The 16968-nt window shown below is 36.7% G+C and overlaps 3 protein-coding genes across 4 annotated transcripts; all 3 read right to left on the bottom strand.

Annotated features, from left to right (window-relative positions):
- Positions 1-232: 232 nt before the first annotated feature.
- LOC8285618 (aspartic proteinase 36) lies at positions 233-7794 on the bottom strand. The gene is made up of 12 exons (XM_015722818.3): positions 6894-7794; positions 6683-6803; positions 5690-6117; positions 5424-5580; positions 4780-4862; positions 4589-4685; positions 3840-3912; positions 3452-3697; positions 2388-2512; positions 2071-2172; positions 1892-1989; positions 233-959 (listed from the first exon to the last, which is right to left on the bottom strand). Exons 1-12 carry the CDS (start codon positions 7154-7156, stop codon positions 788-790), a joined length of 1965 nt encoding a protein of 654 aa, XP_015578304.1. The 5' UTR covers positions 7157-7794; the 3' UTR covers positions 233-787.
- Positions 7795-7922: 128 nt separating this feature from the next.
- Positions 7923-11823, bottom strand: LOC8285617 (FRIGIDA-like protein 3). 2 transcript variants are annotated; one of them, XM_048377449.1, is made up of 4 exons: positions 11490-11823; positions 9020-10086; positions 8652-8824; positions 7923-8566 (listed from the first exon to the last, which is right to left on the bottom strand). In XM_048377449.1, exons 2-4 carry the CDS (start codon positions 10059-10061, stop codon positions 8069-8071), a joined length of 1713 nt encoding a protein of 570 aa, XP_048233406.1. In that variant the 5' UTR covers positions 10062-10086; positions 11490-11823; the 3' UTR covers positions 7923-8068. The 2 variants fall into 2 exon arrangements, with proteins under 2 accessions (XP_048233406.1, XP_002524951.1); XM_002524905.4 differs by having other exon boundaries at positions 9020-10089; positions 11490-11819.
- Positions 11824-12481: 658 nt separating this feature from the next.
- On the bottom strand, positions 12482-16968 carry LOC8285616 (metal transporter Nramp3). The gene is made up of 4 exons (XM_002524904.4): positions 15925-16968; positions 15175-15311; positions 14428-15080; positions 12482-12977 (listed from the first exon to the last, which is right to left on the bottom strand). Exons 1-4 carry the CDS (start codon positions 16449-16451, stop codon positions 12765-12767), a joined length of 1530 nt encoding a protein of 509 aa, XP_002524950.1. The 5' UTR covers positions 16452-16968; the 3' UTR covers positions 12482-12764.

The following is a 16968-nucleotide window of genomic DNA, read 5'->3' as shown; positions in this document are numbered from 1 at the left end:
TTATTAATAAATATATTAGTTATACAATAACTTTAAAAATCGTAAATTCACATAATACTTATACTTTAAAAATAAATTTCCCTACAAGTAAATTTTAAAATATTACTTTTAACGATAGCTTTAGCTATTTCAGGTAGTTGTAGCAAACCGGGGAGTTTACCATGAAATTCATTTCTGGGGGATTGGTTTGAAGTTGAACCATCATGTCCTGGAATATGAAGATTTTGAAACCTGATAAAATGAGCCACAGGTCGTCAAGTACAAAATTTACCTTGAACCACATATCGGGTCATAGAAACATTGAACTTTCATAATGAAAATCAATATGTTCGAAACTACGACTGATGTCTTTGACCCATTCAATTTCTCCTATGCCTCGGCACATACGTTTGGAATTCTGAACCATTCTCCAAGGCCTCCAAGGACTTTTGCCCAGAATGATGCGTTAATAAAAGCTCTCTATCTGTCAACTGTCAACTGCCAACCAATTAACATCCTCTCTCGCTCTCAAGGCGTACACGGCAACAGCCAAAGTAGAAAGCAAATCAAGAAAAATGTTCGTGTAGTCTCTCCTTATTGAGACACCTGTATTTTATAAGTACAACTAATATAGCAAATCCTTCTTCTTCTTCTTTCTATACATCCCTATCAAATGAATATACTGACAGAGAAAAGAACCTTCCATGTGCGCTCCCATTAAAAAAAAAACGAAAAAGAAAATATCTCTATACCATTCGGAGTAAGAATAAAAATTGCAAGCCTCACAAACCAGACAAATGTTGAGTGTTCATAATGGTTGTAGTTCTTGCTCGGGAACTGCTACATTGACAGGTTTATATGCATTTGTTGTTGGTTTCCGCCATCTCCAAACAAACCATAGTGCAGAAGCTGATAATCCAATAGTGGACATTATAGCAATGGCTAAAACCACTGATAAATAATGTTGCTGCCACCATGTCCTGCATGGTTTTTTCATAAGACAATTTTTATTTGCATGGAGCCACATAATATCATTGACACATAATAGAAAAAGAAAAGATGCAAGGACTAAAACACGGGACATAATCCAATAAGAATGAGAACTGAGAACTGCAAAAGAGGAAATAAAAGTAAAACGAGAGAGAGAGAGAGAGAGAGACCAGTTTTATATCTTATTACATAAAAATAAAATATGAAAGTGTGTAAAGCAAATAACTTCGTGATGGAAGTTGTAAACACAGCAGAACTCATGATTTGGTAAATGATGCAAGTCAAAATCTAAGCAACACTACCTCTAAATCAACGAACAAGTTGTATTCCACAATAAAAATTATAACGTTTCATTCAGTCTGTTACCTAAATCCCAATGAACCAAAACATACTACATACAACTACCTTCAGCCTGACACCATCGACTAGTTATGTTTCCTGAGGAGGGACTCTATCCTTGTGAAGTAATGGATAATACAGGAAAGTTCTTTTCAACACAGATCCAACTCTGTAAATATATCAGCTACCATTTTACATCCTGAATCTTCTATGTGCTATTTTTACAGACGCACAGGCAGAGACAAACAGGGAGAGACGGAGTGAATTATATAGGCTATGCGCAGACTTAGACAAGGAAAAGCACATTTGACATCTTATTTTATATTCATGTGAGAAGAGACAGCGGACCATCCCATAAGTTTGGGTTAACAACTTCCGTGCTAAAAAGCAATTAATGCAAGAAAGCAGAAAGCAAAAACTTAACAAAAGGAAAGGAACAATAAAATATTCACATACAAAAGGCATGAGCTTAGGTTAAAGACAAGCCACTTGGTTTGAAACAAGTGCAGCTGATAAAAAAATGACTAAAAATAAATATGTGGAGTGTGCTGAACTTGAGAAGATGCACTATATAGGAGCTTACTGATTTATTAGAGGCTTAACTTTCCATTGAACCAACTGATAACTTCCAAAGGAACCAGGGAGCAATAGTTGATGTTCAGCCACCCGGGATATCATACTCTGTGAGCAGAACCGAAAAATAAGAAAACAGGTCTTTTGTTTTTTACAGACTCAGTAGTGCTCTGACAAAAGTGAAATTACCAGGGCAGTAGCATTAGAAATGTACTTGGCAGATCCTGAAGGGATTATGGCCCATCCAATGAGTGAATCATTTCCTCTGGAAGTAATTGTCAGAGAACGGACCTGAAAATATGCATGTACTATTGGCACTCCTAAAAGAAGGAACTCAAAGAAAACATCACCATAACATAAACCTTTGTCAACAGAATTAATTTCAAAGACATAACCTCCTCTCATTCTGGTGACTATGATATCTTATGTTTTAAAGAGCGACTGAATAATTTTTACCATTTTTTCAGATGCTGCAAAGAAACCTTACAATACAATACTTGTCTAACCTGTGAAATATTAACAGTCAACCCCTGACCAATAAATTTGACAAATTCTGAAATGTGAAGCTTCAAAGCTGAGTAGCTGGCATTTACTGATATTTCAAATATTATTTGTCCAATTTGATATTCACCTGTGCATCAAAGCCAGTCAGAATCTATATAAGAAAGCATCTAAATCAAACTGTGATAACAGACTAAAGCTGCAACATGATTTATCGTTAATGCTAGCGTATTACTAATAACTTCAGTATCAAGTAGCCAGATACTCTCTCAAGCAGAGATATTATAACTAAAAGTCAAGCAGTAGAATATCAAAGGGATAGAACTATTTCGTGCAAATGTTCTTTTAATCTTTCACAATCAGCCTACTTCCACTGGTATTCCTTTCCATTATTCCCTCATTATCCTGTTTATTATAACTTCTTAGTTATTCTAATCTCTTAACCAGAGATATAGTATCAATGAAGTCCCACAGGTTGAACTATCTTAATTTGGATCTTGTTAAAGGATTCAGATTCTCTCTATGTTAGTATGAACATGGCCAACCATCTTTCCACATTCTGAACTATTATTAAATTCAACATGAGCAGTTACAATTTATTTAAAAAGAATTAATATTTCAAGTAGGTGGATGCATTTAAGACAAAAAGATAGAGCCATAAATTCGAATTTAACTATTGAGATAAGATAAAGACTAACACAAAGTTAAGAGAAAAATAAAGTAAAATAACAGAATGACCGACTCAATTTGCCAAAGTCAAGTAGTTGATAATTAATTGTCCAATAATACAGAAAATATAAGATAATGGGGACGCCACTGTGATTGACAAGCTCGATAACCACACAAATTATTGCAGGTAAAGCTTCCATTTTTCTTCAGTAATCCAGCCACCAAAATATGTGGTATGCTAGGACATTTGATCTTCTAACTACATCATGAAAGTTATGTTACTTAAACCACTGGAATTAGGCCTTGCATATCCAACATGGTATCGACAGAAAAGGGGACCCTTATGTACTGAATTCAAATAAGATGTACAGTATGAGAATTCCTCGAACACTAAACATGCCTGGAAGAACATAATGCACAGAACCACTAGAAGCCGATGTAGGTGGAGCAGTCAAGTTTTCTCCACTTGAAGCTGAAGGCAATGGTGGTGGAGAAGTCAAGTTTGTCCCCTCCGAAGCTGAAGGCAATAGTGGTGGAGCATCCGGTATGTGAAGTCTTTCCCATAACTCGGAACAATTGGTCTTCCAGAAACCCATCTTTGAATTCTCACGATCATACGTAACAAGGGTATTTCGAACAACAATTCCTATAATCGGAAAATATCCACAATCCAAATAAATTAGTTATTAGAAGAATACATGAGAAAGAGATTTGGCTGTATGATATACAATGAAAACAAGTATTCATCGGAAAGAGAGCATAAAATTATTGGATATGTTTCCATTTACCTCCTAGAAGAGTAGTCGGATCATGCCCATTTTGAAATACCCCCAGACAGTATGCACCACGCACTTTTGAATGCTTCATGAAAATAAAATATAAAAGAAGCAGAAGAGGTTTTATCAGTAAGTCTCATCATATACCATGGCTGTAATTGTAAAATCCTCAATGTAATAAAAGCGAACTTCCTCAACAATAAAGCTCAAATATATTCAGAAATCTTATGTCGGCCAAATGATTGCCTTAATTGTCAATATCATCCTGTTCTTTCAATTCCATCAATTTAAAATTATACCTTATACAAGTTGTGGGAACATCATGCCAAAGAAGGGATGCGTCTACGTTGAGATAGCACTTAGTTGGCATATTGACATTGCTAAGCAGGCCGAGTAGGAATTCAACTATTAACTAGGCCCACCCAAAACTCTCTAATCCTAGATAATACTGCATTTTACACAGAAAGATAGAGATCTGTTGTTGGGGAGGAGAGAGAAAATGAAATTGTCAGGTTAAATACAGCCTGGAGGCTAGTAGATAATAGAAATCCTACTGCCCAACTATGTCACCATGCAACTTAACAGAGACAAGCACCTCATGGCATCATTCCTGCCCCTGAATACAATCTGCTACAGCTTGTAAAGTATAATGCATGCCTTGATAATATCAAAATCATTCAAAGGCAGAACAAAAGGACCATTAGCCTTATTACTTATGTTCTTATTTAGTCCTTTTGTTAATGATAGAAAGGTCGACTTACTTGGAATAAATAGTTTTCAGGTGATAGTGACAACTTTTGCCCATTGCTGAACACCATTTCAACTGCTGGAAATGTATTTGAAAGTTGAGAGACATCACTAAGGAAAAAATCAATTTCAACTGTTAGCCACACGAAAATAATAAGTGAACTTAGTTCATAATTCACATATTAATTTTCCATTGTACACGTACCTTTCCGCACCAGAAAAGCAAATATCATTGTAATTTGGATCGGGACCATGGATCTGCTTTAAGGAAGTAAGTTCCTTCATCATCTGTACAAAAAAGATGACAACAGAGGACATATTAGATAGAGCTAAAAAAACAAAGAATACTAAGTTGATATACTGCATTAAGATGAGTTTAAGGTATAAATCTCTGCATTTTTAGCACCAGTAGGAGTTTCACACTAGAACTGTGATATAAATGATCCCTTTTCATGAAGAAAGCATTAAAAGAAAAGATAAAACAATAAAGAAGTAAATCAATTTCTTAAGAATCATTTCCAAAAGAGAAGGAAATGACTGTTTGTAAGATCATACTGTACATTCAGTCCTCCTGAATTAATGCAACAGACAACAGAAGAACTATTATAGTAGAATTCTTTTTTTGTCTCAGCATACATCATCAATGTGATGTATAGCCACAGCACTCAGACAAGTAGTCCTAAAATTACCATAATAATTCGGACCCATTTAAGATTGTAATCTTACTTTGGGAAGGGGAATGTTGTTGGCCAGAAATAAACTGCTATGATATATAAAATAAGTTCCTTCATATACTGACCGCAAAAAGTAAAAATAGTAAGGAGTAAAATTAAAGAAACTGGGGCTTACAGCATCCTTAAAAGCTGTAAATGCTGCTTCTGGTAGGTAAGCATATGTTGTACCACTATCCAGGACAGTACCATGTTTTCCGTCAAATATACTAGGGTCTAGATGCAACTGCTTCCCCGCAACATGTATCGCCTTCAAATCAATGTTATAGTACTGACTGTTGCCATCCCGAAACTAGAGTAAATGTGTGAAAGTTACCAAAATACATTTGTTAGGAAGTTTAAGACATCTAACATCTATGAGATAGAAAATCTTTAACAACATACCTGCGCACAGGGTCTGATTCAGCAAAGACCATGCCTGAAGGGGGAGATATACCCCCAAGAATCATTGCACCTCCACCAATATCCATTCCACCATAACATAATGAGAATGAGTCACTAATTACGCCTTTTTCAACAAGTTGATCAACAATACTGAGATCACCACGTCCCAATCCCATTATCCCATCAGCACGTTGACTGTAAAGGTCACCAGTTTCCTGATTTTCACAACCAAAAATGGCACGCTGGGGCACAAGTTCACTCTGATTGCCAAAGGATATAATGTCCTCACCAAGGACACCACTACTACTGCTCATTTCAGCATACTGTCTCTCATAAACACACTGTTTCCTTTCATTGTCACAGGTGCAATCAATATTACAGCTTACAGGTTGATAGGTGCTTGATAATTCTGGCTCAAACTTTGGATCCTGATGCAAGACAAAAGTTTAACAAGAGATTTATCATAAGATTCAGTCAATTCTGCCGTCCAAATAGTTGGACAAATACAACACCAAAATTGACAACTATTCATTCCTTGGTCTGTATCATCATTCTTGAAAGAGGATCACTGATAGCACTGTTATTCATTTTGATCTTCTTTCTTTTCGTATTCTCAGTCGCATTGTTTGGAATAAATTTGCAAGACCATATTACTTTTTGCCCCACCCCTCCCTCGTTCTATTTCTCGAGCTGAAAGATTTGGATTCTAGCGACTATAACTTTTCTACACATGAGGATTGGCTAAACGGAGTTCAGTTGAATTGAATTCTTATTATTCTTAGAATTCCCAAACACTATTATTTACTATATATACGCAAATTGGAAGCTTCTCCTCAACTAGACTCGGATATTTCAAACAAGCAAACACCCAGATCTTTTACTGTTTCGTTATTCTTCGTTGTATAGCAATCAACACAAATTCATAACTCAAATTCATGCAGCTTATAAATCGTTAAAGATGCAAAAGAATCTAAATATTAAGTAATTAATTACCTGATGCCGACCACACTGCTCGCAAGTGGAGCAAGGAACATAAGTGACAGTACTTCCTGTATCTACAATTAGAGCAAATGTCTGAGGTGGCGTCCCGATCCATATCCGCGTCGTGTAATATCTATTTTATCAAATATCAATGCCTAAATATTCTCAACAGAACAAATCACAAACTAGAACGAATAAAGTTGTGCAAATGTGATTACATTACCCGTTGAGAAGGAGATCGTCGTAAAGTCTCATGCGAGCGTTAGGACGTGCGGATCCTTGAAGACGACGATGCTGCTGAGTTGACGTCGTTTTAGAAGAATTTCGATGAGAGAGAAAAAGAGGCAATAACATTGCGGGCTTGGCGCCGGATACGAGCAGGGTGGCGGCGGAGGAATTAATAGAGATGCCGTGTGCGGTGGTAACATGGAATTGAAAAATGAAGAAGAAGATGGTGAGGAGAATCGCTAATGCTGCCGATGCCATGAGTGAATGTAGGAAATGTTGAGAGAGAGAAAGAAAGAGAAATGAGATGAAGAGAAAGGAAACGATAAAGTAATTGCATTCCGTAACCAAACTGGTATAGTGGAACTACCATAGATGATGTGTGATTTACGCTTATATTATTAGTCTACTTGTTCCCCCTTTATCTTTTAATTAATTAATTAAACTACATCGAGTTTAACTTTAAAGGTCTTTAGTTTAAAGGCCGTTTCCGGTCCGACTATGGTTTAAAAGCCGCGGTTCGGTCTTATGGTTAGGAGAACCAGGACTTGACACCGACCTCCGTCTCGACACAGTTTTAGTTCCAAGCTGCAGAAGGTCTTCTTCACCAGTCGCAAACTTCAGCCGAAGTGCCGATTCCAGGTTTGCCGGTGAGCCGATTTTGATTTCGCAGGCTGATGAGCCAGTTTCAGTTTCACTCCGATTACTTGTCCCAGCCGGAGCCATTGTCAGCTCCACGCTGCTTTTGTTGACACACGGCACTTTGTCAGGGAGCGCCATATCTTTTTTTTTCTTTTGCCCTTTCGGTCTTTCAAATAACCAAATCGGACCCACAGTTTCAATCTAGCTTTGGTCCCAGATGTTTTGAGGAAAATAGAACCGGATCTTAAAGGTCGGGTTCAGTTACGGTTCAAAACCATAAAACAGTTGGCCATTTTCAGATTTAGCCAGATGAATCCAGTTTAGTTTTGGTCGTGCCTGCCACTAGGCAATTTAGGTACCGGGTGGACAAGATCTGATGCAATTCTTACATGGTTAAAAAAATTAAATTTCAAACTAGTGCTACATTGTTAATGAAAGGCATTGGTCACATAAGCCTGAAGGTGATTCTCCATTACTACAATCAACAGCATCTCTCTATTAGCTTTTCTAACAAAACTATCAGTCAAGAGATTACATGTATGGTTGATGTGAGGGCCGCATTCCAGTACCCATATAACTGCTATAACTAGAAGGAGCTGCATCATATGACCCAGTAGGTACTCGGTCATCCGCAGGATAGTAGTACATTCTTTGATCAGTAGCTGGTTGGCCGTATGCTGACTGGCTAGGAATTTGATAATCATAAGGATTTGGACCAACATGAGGATATCTCTCTGGCATTCCTGTGTATGGTGTCCTTTCAGCATAAACAGGCGGAGCTTGCCGCACACCAGTAGTGCCAGGGGCAGCACCCCCACGGAATCTGCGATATCCCCCATTAGCTCGTGGCTTCTTCGACTGGTGATGTCTATTGAAATCCCCAGTCCTCTTCTTATCAGATTTTGACTTTGCTAACTGAGCAACTCTTCTCTGAAGTGGATCAAGTGGGTAGTCAGCTTCAAGCTTGTACTCTTCAACACACCTTATAACAGCCTTCAGGGTTGCAAGTTCTTGTGCATTTATGTCAATCTGCACAGAAAATGAAGCAAGTAATTAATTAATATTGGAATGTCCTGGCATGACACATTTATTCAGCAGTAGAAGCAAATTGTACCTGTCCAGTAGCACCACCAATGTTTCCACCCTTTCCTTGAGAGTTCCTCCTAAAATCCTTCAAGTATGTCTTCAGTAGGGGAACAGGAGGGAAGCTTTCAGCAAGCTGGAAGGCATGAATAAAGCGTACAGCTTCCACTTGTTTCCCATTCTTAATCAATAACTCAATAATACCTGCAGAAACAGTGGCGAAAGCTCAATACTCTAAAGGAATCCGTTTAGTACACCAGAGTTGTACTGGAGTGCAAGAGTCCATTTTCATCAGTAATAAAATACCACCAACCCTAAAGGAATTAAGCATAGGTGACATCCTATGGACACGATGGTCTGGTCTCCAGACTCGGGTCAGTTAATTAGAAGAACACCAACCTGGCATTTTGTGTGTTAATCCAAGAGAACGGCACAGCTCAGGTGCCTGCCTGCGGCGAGCAACTACAAGAACATGCTTGCAGAGTTCTTCTTCATCAAACTCCGAAGCAATTCTAAAAGTTGAGAGAAGCTGCAAGAATGCATCTGCTTCCAATGAATTTCCATTGGTAGCATCGGTGCCTGCACTAGCCAACTTAGGCTTCCACTCATCAGCAATTGCCTTGGCTTGCTGCTTTATTTCAGGGTTTAGAAGGTGATCAGCACCTGGGTCAATTCTTGCCAATAAGGAGGCCATGGCTTCCATAAACATAATACAGGATTTACGCTTGCCCTGAAGGGCAGCATCCTTTTTATCCATTGGTTGGGTAGTTTCAAGAGGAGGATAAAACGCCTCCAGTGAATCCAGCACCAAACGGGCTGGTTCACTCACACTTTCTAGTGCAACAGAGAGTTCCTCACGGAGGGTATATAGATTTTTTTGATTCTCGATAGTAAAATTCAGTAGCCCTCTTGCATCCATCTGCTCGCAAAATTGCGTCAGCTCTGGACGTGGCTTAACATCAACAGCCACGCTTTCAGCATTTTCGCCCATTTTATGAGGAGAATCCTCCTCTGGGGAATTTGTGTCACCAAGAGAGCTGCTTACCTTGCTGTCTTTGTTGTCACCACCATCAATAGAAGCTAACATAATTGGCTGGTGATTAGCTCGTGCTTCTGCAATGACAGCAACAGCAGCATCCTTTAGTTCCTGCATTCGATCTTGGAAATCTTGCTCTTTAGCTGCGACAGCAGCCTCTCTCTCAGTGAGCAATGCATGAGTTTCAGCTTCTTTGTCCATGTATTCCTTCTCTCTAGCTTCTAACTCTTCAAATTTTCTCTTCAATGTTGTATCAAGGTTGCAAAAGTGCTGTTCAATTTCCATCCACCGAACCCTGTCCTCCGAAGCATCCCTGTGGGCTTCCAGCTGATGTAAAGCTCTTCCAAGTTGTTCTATTAAAGAGGATGCATTATTGTTTTCCGCACCTTGCTCAGAATTAGTCATGGCTGTGAAAGTTGCATATACTAGACTTCTAGAAAATAAAGAAACAAAAAGAATAAATACTTGTCATGAAGCTATGCAAAAAAGGTAAACAAGATGAGCAAAAAGAAATAAAGGCTAAATATACTACAAACAGAAACGCAACTCATTAGTCCAGATTTTATTAGAGGTCAAGATCCAACCATGCTTATTATTTATAATCAGTGTCATACACTCAAGTTTCTCGTTTTTCTTTTAGGCTCCCAACCTCCTAGGAATTCTACTTCAAGTCCCTCATGGCTCATATAAATTTGGTGAACCATGAGGCCATCTAGAGGCTACTTCTCAACAAAATTGGACAATCCCCATCTCTTCAACTACGAAAAAAGGTTTGGAGAGAAAGAATTGGAGCAATTAAAATTTTGTCACATAAAAATGGCATCCTGCTTATAAAAAATTCACTCTTACAAATTTTGTTCATCAACTCATGGTGATTCCAACATGCTTAGACAAGTCTTAAGAAGAAAAACTTTGGGGTAAGAGATCAAATAGTGAACCACATAGAGCTAGTCTTTACCGCAAAAAAAATTCAATGAAACAGAGTTCAACATGAAGAAATTGAGTTAAATGATATCCCAGGCACAGATTTTGGCTTAAAAGGAAATGACGAAAACAATGCACTAGGTTTCTCAACAAGTTAAATGATATCCCAAGGACAGATTTTGGCTTAAACAAGGAAATCACGAAGACAATGCATTTAGAAGGTTTCCCACAATGACATTAACACAGCCAGTCTACTCTTCTGTTGTCAATGTCCAAACTTCAGACACAATGTGATTCAAGCACCAACTTTAGTTACCATCTAAGTTGCTCCAACACAGAATGAAGAATTTAGTCTCTTCATCCAACAATTTCACCAAGAGCATAATATTAAAGACTCTCACTACAGTAGCCTAAATATTTTTGAGGAGTGTTCCTATAAACTAGGCACATAATGAAATGCATTCCCACAACCATAGTCATCCCATTCCATCTTTCCTCACCGGAAAAAAAAAAAAAAAAAAAAAATGATTTTTGCTCAATTTCTTAGGGACACTCGAAGAAATTAAACACAAATTCCGAGCAATGAAATAACATGCACTCTCTTCTTTACAATGTGCTACTTAAAACGTGTCTTCAATTCCAAAACAAACATGTTTTCCAATATCATAATCTTTAACGACGGCTTAATCCCATATAAAAGAAGAAACAAAATTATTAATCTGATTATATATGCCATATACTTAAGCCGAACAGAATGCACATGTAACTGGGGAAAAAAGAAAAAAGATTGCACAACCATCCAAATAAGCAATCATAGAGCTTGTACTACAATACAACATCAAATTACCACGTTCCTCAAACATAAAAATGAATTAGAAAATAGAAAAACAAATTTGAGAAAGAGCGTACCTAATCAAAGCGAACACAAAAAATAAAACCCTAAAAGAAACAAAGTGATATGTTGTTGCAGAGGAGAAGTGAAGCGAGAGGAAGGCACCGGAAATTCAACTAACTATCACTGGATTTTCTTCCTTATTTTAATTTCTTTTTATGGTTATATTATTATTTAATTTGGAAAGCTGCACTTTCGGTTTTTTTACCCCCTTTTTCAGCTATGAGCTATGAACCCTAAAACCTGTAATCTGGAGTTTAATTGGGCTTATTCATAAATACTTGTCTCTATGCCCTTCTAGCTCATACCATTTGGTTCTTTGGGCTTGGCCTCATTCAACATTCCTTCTTTCTTTAGTCTTTTTCTTTTTTCTTTAGAACTTCATTATTAAGATTATAGCAAGCCAATATTAACATGTCTTTCTTCATTGCATAATATTACTCCTTTTAGATTTCATTTATTTTACACTTGCATTTAGATATTTTCCAAATAAGTAACTTGTTTTCCATCATTCAGTTGCATTATGGAAGTTCAAAAGTATACATCTTTTTTATGTTTGATTGCTTTGAACAATATTATCTTCTTTTCAGTGAAAGAGGCTATAAAAATATCTAAAAATTATTAATATTAATATTTTTAATTTAAATTAAAAATAAAAAAATTATATTCATATAATAAAAACTGCAATAACTTTTAATAATCGTCTGGTAACAAGTGCTGGCCGAACATCAATGATAGTTGGAAGTGATTGTTGACAGTTTATAGATATTAATGATAATATATTTAATTAATTTTGATATAATTTTATTTTGCAAGTTTGTAAAAGACCACAATTTAAAATGAGAAATCATTCTTTTTAAGATGACTTAGTTTTTTTTTTTTTTTTTCTTTTTTGTCTTTTTGAGTCTACCGGGTACTGAAAATGCAAGAAATGATTTTCTGAAATAGTGCACTTAACAACTACAATGGCACTTAGTTGCAGAAGCATGCTCAGTTTGCAAAAGCCATATCCAAGTGAAAAACAGAAATAAAATAAGAGAAGTTCTATGATACAGAATCAACAGATAATTCTATGATACAAAACCAATGGGCTGCTCTGTTTCATATAAACAGCAGCATTACAGTAAGCATACTATCTAAACAGCTAGCTCCAAAAGTAAGCACGAGGGGAAAAAGAATTCTTTGCCTGAAAGTGAAAGGTGATTCCTGCATAGATACAAATCGACATCCGCTCGAACAGATTGCTGCCTATAGATGCTGTAGGATATAAATATCATGCGACTGTAATTTGGTTACTCAACTACCACTACTTGTTTTTGTGGGCGGCACCATGAAGCGAAGGCAATCCCCCTGGAAACAAGATAAAGTATGAATGCAACATATGCAGCAGTGAAAATGCACACTGCAGTGGCAAAAGGTACGCCATTCACTTCAGTGGAGAAAAACTCGATCAATAAGTATCCATTGATCACTATCACTAGGGCAGCCACAAGCCATGATACCATCTGCAAAAGAGAAAAAAAAGAACAGTCGAAACAGTGTATATTACTATTTGTTTTGTAGGAAATCGGAGAAACAGATAGTCTGCAGAAAGAAAAAGCCATCCTAAGAAAAAAATTTCAAAAAAAAAAAAAGCTGAGGTAAGTGGATGATTATCTAACGAATTTAAAAACTATAAACTCGGAACTGTGATAGCATAACATCATAAGAAAATGTAGAACACACATTGTCTTCTAATAGAGAATGATGAAGATCTGATAAATTATAAAGTTGTACAATTAGTGAAGGTAAAGAACCTACATATACAATAATCAGAAAGCCTAGATAATGCAAGTTGACCAGTGTATACATTTTATATCTAACTAAAATGCTGATATAGCACCCAGCTTAAGTGGAATTCGTTTCCCATTTACTTCTTATCTTTCTTGGGCCATTATAATGAATACAAGAGGGTACTTGGTGAAGCTATGAGGAAGAAAAGTTGTCAAAGCAGTTCAATAATAATAAAGTCACAACACTGTGCCTCCAAAACATAGAAGAAGGTACTTGAGGAAGTTAGGAGGAAGAAGGTTATCAAAACAATTCAATAATAATGGAGTCATATCATTGTGCATGCTATCTACATCACCTAAGTATATTAGTAGTGTGGCTAGAGAATGGCAAACCACCACCAGAACCATGAAACCATGACCAAGCAGGCCTATGCAGCAGACAGATTTTTACAATGAACATTGAAACACATTGTCTGAGGAAATCTATTTGCACCAGAGGGATGAGAAAAAGAATATCTAAAAATGTCAAAATGGCATTTTAGTTTAACCATTATTCTAGACCAAGCAAAAGCTATTTGACTGTTCAGCATGCCTGAAGATAATAATATAATAGCACCAAATTCCACATTTCATATTTTCACATTATAGGTATTGCTTTCAATTGATTTAACCGTAGCTATTGATAAATTGTGGTATACACTCAACAAAATGCTATATTTAATATCTGTCACCAATGGAATATAATTAATGCCTTGGTCTATCTAACTTCAAAGGCTATCTAATAGGATATCAAATACATGAAAGGTAACTCAAGGACGGTTTCCTTGGGATGCTTGTGATCTAATAATGTCAACCGGGAGATTATGTGTGGCTTTCAATATTATAAACCTTAATAAGTGTATTCAAAAATTTTAAATGAAAGAATTATTTCCTCTAGTACCCAAATCACATCCACAATTTCCATAAATCATGAAGATATTTGCAGGTGTTGATGATTAATCAATTTCAGAATAAAACCACTAACTGATGGAGTTTTCTGGATTGTCAGGATTTCTCCAAAATTATGGACAAGTTAACTTCTCCAGAAAAGAAGAAAATGGAATTTATTCTATGCTAACAGTAATTTAATAGGTCAACTACATATTCATTACCAAAATGCAAACTATGAGAATAATCAACATACCTTGAGAAGAGGACCAATTTTGAAAGTGCCCATAATTTGCTCCTTGGAGACCAAACAAAGAAGAGGGATAAGTGCAAAAGGGATCTGGACTGATTGAAGAACATTTAGCCATTCATTTAAAACATCTAGCGTATCCTCGGAAGTATCAAAAACAAGAGCAACAATCATAGTAGGAACAATTGCACAGCTTCGGGTGATCAATGCCCTTAGCCATTTTTTCAATCTTAAGTTCAGGAAACCTCCCATGATAAACTGCCCTGCATAAGTGCCAGTAATGGTGCTACTTTGGCCAGCTGCTAATAACCCGATTGCCCATATGTATAAAATTGGGAAGAGTCCACCACCATATTTGTTTTGAAGGTATTGCCCAGCATTCACAAGGCCAATACTATTTGCAAGTTCTGTACCATAGAAAGCTTTTGCAAACACAGTTGTCACAAATAAATTAATTACGAATGAAATTACAAGCGCAACAGTAGATTCTATGGAGTAGTATCTGAGAGCTTCTTGAACCCGGCCTTTCTTTGAGTGATCAACATCTCTTGACTGCACAAGAGCAGAATGCAAAAACACATTGTGAGGCATGATAATGCAACCCACCACTCCAACAGCTTGTTGTATTGTTTTGGAGCTAAGTTTTGGGATTAGGACTCCTGCAGTATAGAATTCATTTCACTGCATGTTAGTTGAAATTCATATAAAGAGGTGTTTAAGTTGAAATTTCTATTTAGGTGAAATACCACTCACCCAGAAGAAGCTCCATGCCATCAGGTTTTGTTTCTCCAAACATCCATGCAAAAGATAAAGCCATTGTTGCAATGAGAACAGCAAAAACTGCTTCCAGTTTCCTCACACCATAGTTCTCAAGAAACAGGAAGATGAAACTGCATTAAGACCATGAAAACTGCATCAACATAGTGAACTGAACTTTTCTATATAAAGCATCATAAAACCAAAAGAAAACATAAAAATTCCCTTATAGTTAAAACAATGAGGAATAGAAGACAGATATATGATTGCGAATACCAACTATTAATATTAAGGAAAGAAAAAGAGATTCTTCTTTCCCACATTATCCTCCAGATTCCAGGAAAACAATAAATGTTTAAGACTTTGTGATGTATATTTTGACAGCCGACTTCAAGTTACAGCAAGAGTTGATATGTAAATTTTCTTTTGAATTTGTGGATCACTCACTTAAGCTGCAATATGAAAAATCATGCACATAGCTGAAGTGGTTCAAGCTCTCAACTTCAGAAGTCAAAACTAATTTTTAAAAAGAAGAAATCCTAAAATCTAAAACCTCAAATTACTTACTTAAACGCAATATATTAATTCTCAAACTTCAAAATTCCCAAAAACGGATTAGAAGTCGGCATACCAAAGGCCATGAAATTCAAAAGACAAAGACCCAACAAGAGAAATTAACAATAAACACAAAAAAGAACAGAAAATATGCAGCACAAACAACAGTAAAGTGAAAGTCAAGAATTTTACCAATCACAAGCAGTAATAATAACACCAGCCCATAAAGGCAAAACACCATTACTCAAAATCTTAATAGCAATAGCACTCCCAATAACTTCTTGAATATCAGCACCAATCAAAGCCAATTCGGCCATAATCCACAAAACCATTCTAGCCCAAGTAGGATACTCTTCTCTACATAACTCGGCCAAATGTCTACCAGTTGCTACACCAAGTCTAGCAGATAAAAGCTGAACAAGGAGACCCATTGCTGTAGCCCACATAAGAAGCCAAAGCAATGAATACCCAGCAATTGCACCAGCTTGAAGATCACCTTCCAAATTCCCTGGATCAAGAAAAGCAATGGACATCAAGAATCCAGGTCCTGTAAAAAGCCATAGCTTTCTCCATGAAAACGGCGGCGTATCCTCATTTTCGCTATCTCCATCAATCCCAACAATATGGACTTTCTCATCGGAATCATAGGCTGTGTCTTGCTCTTCTTGTTGTTCTTGGTTTAGCAATAGCGGTTGCCGGTTGTGATCTTGTAGTGGCATGATTTTTGTTTAATTAGCTCACTCGGAGAAAGAAAGAAAAGAAATCTTATAAGACTACGGAATTTAAGACTTTTTGGTTTCGGCTCTGGCTCTTGCTTTCTATCTGGTTTTTCTTGTTTCAATTCTTGAGTATTTATTTACTCTGCTCTTTTTTCTTTTCTATAAGAGAAAGAGATGACGAGCGTTGTTTAGACAACGACACAGAGCTACCTGTCGTCGTTTCGTCCCCCTTCTCTTTTTCGTTTCTTTTCTTTTTTTCCTTTTCCGTTAGCTAGCCTGCTCCTGCTCTTTTATATTCTAAAACTGTTAAGCTGAATTATCGAGTAATAAACCGACACGTGGAAGATTTGGCTTGGTCATTTGAGAATTAATTTGGTGGTATTTACGTCATTTGTGGTAGAAGGGAATTAGCTTTTGCTTTGCCTGAAATTTCCTTTTTCTGTTTTTTCTTCTTTTCATATTCGTTCTTTTTTGTTTTACGCTTCTTTTTTGGTTTGCCATATATGCCATTGAAATC

The sequence above is a fragment of the Ricinus communis genome, chromosome 7, assembly GCF_019578655.1.
Source record: "Ricinus communis isolate WT05 ecotype wild-type chromosome 7, ASM1957865v1, whole genome shotgun sequence".
Lineage (NCBI taxonomy): Eukaryota > Viridiplantae > Streptophyta > Magnoliopsida > Malpighiales > Euphorbiaceae > Ricinus > Ricinus communis.
This window is presented reverse-complemented; position numbering and strand designations above follow the sequence as displayed.

Bases quoted from the DNA above. Each gene is read 5' to 3' on its own strand.
- LOC8285618 (XM_015722818.3), bottom strand. From the start codon at position 7,156: ATGGCATCGGCAGCATTAGCGATTCTCCTCACCATCTTCTTCTTCATT. The intron at 4,863-5,423 runs GTAAGCCCCAGT...TTTTTTGTACAG, and splicing joins TTACAGCTTTTAAGGATGCT to ATGATGAAGGAACTTACTTC. The intron at 1,990-2,070 runs GTAATTTCACTT...TTCTGCTCACAG, and splicing joins TTTCTAATGCTACTGCCCTG to AGTATGATATCCCGGGTGGC.
- LOC8285617 (XM_048377449.1), bottom strand. From the start codon at position 10,061: ATGACTAATTCTGAGCAAGGTGCGGAAAACAATAATGCATCCTCTTTA. The intron at 8,825-9,019 runs GTTGGTGTTCTT...CTGTTTCTGCAG, and splicing joins ATTAACACACAAAATGCCAG to GTATTATTGAGTTATTGATT. The intron at 8,567-8,651 runs GTACAATTTGCT...TTTTCTGTGCAG, and splicing joins TTGGTGGTGCTACTGGACAG to ATTGACATAAATGCACAAGA.
- LOC8285616 (XM_002524904.4), bottom strand. From the start codon at position 16,451: ATGCCACTACAAGATCACAACCGGCAACCGCTATTGCTAAACCAAGAA. The intron at 15,312-15,924 runs GTAAAATTCTTG...GTCTTAATGCAG, and splicing joins ATTATTACTGCTTGTGATTG to TTTCATCTTCCTGTTTCTTG. The intron at 15,081-15,174 runs GTGAGTGGTATT...TCTATACTGCAG, and splicing joins TGGCATGGAGCTTCTTCTGG to GAGTCCTAATCCCAAAACTT.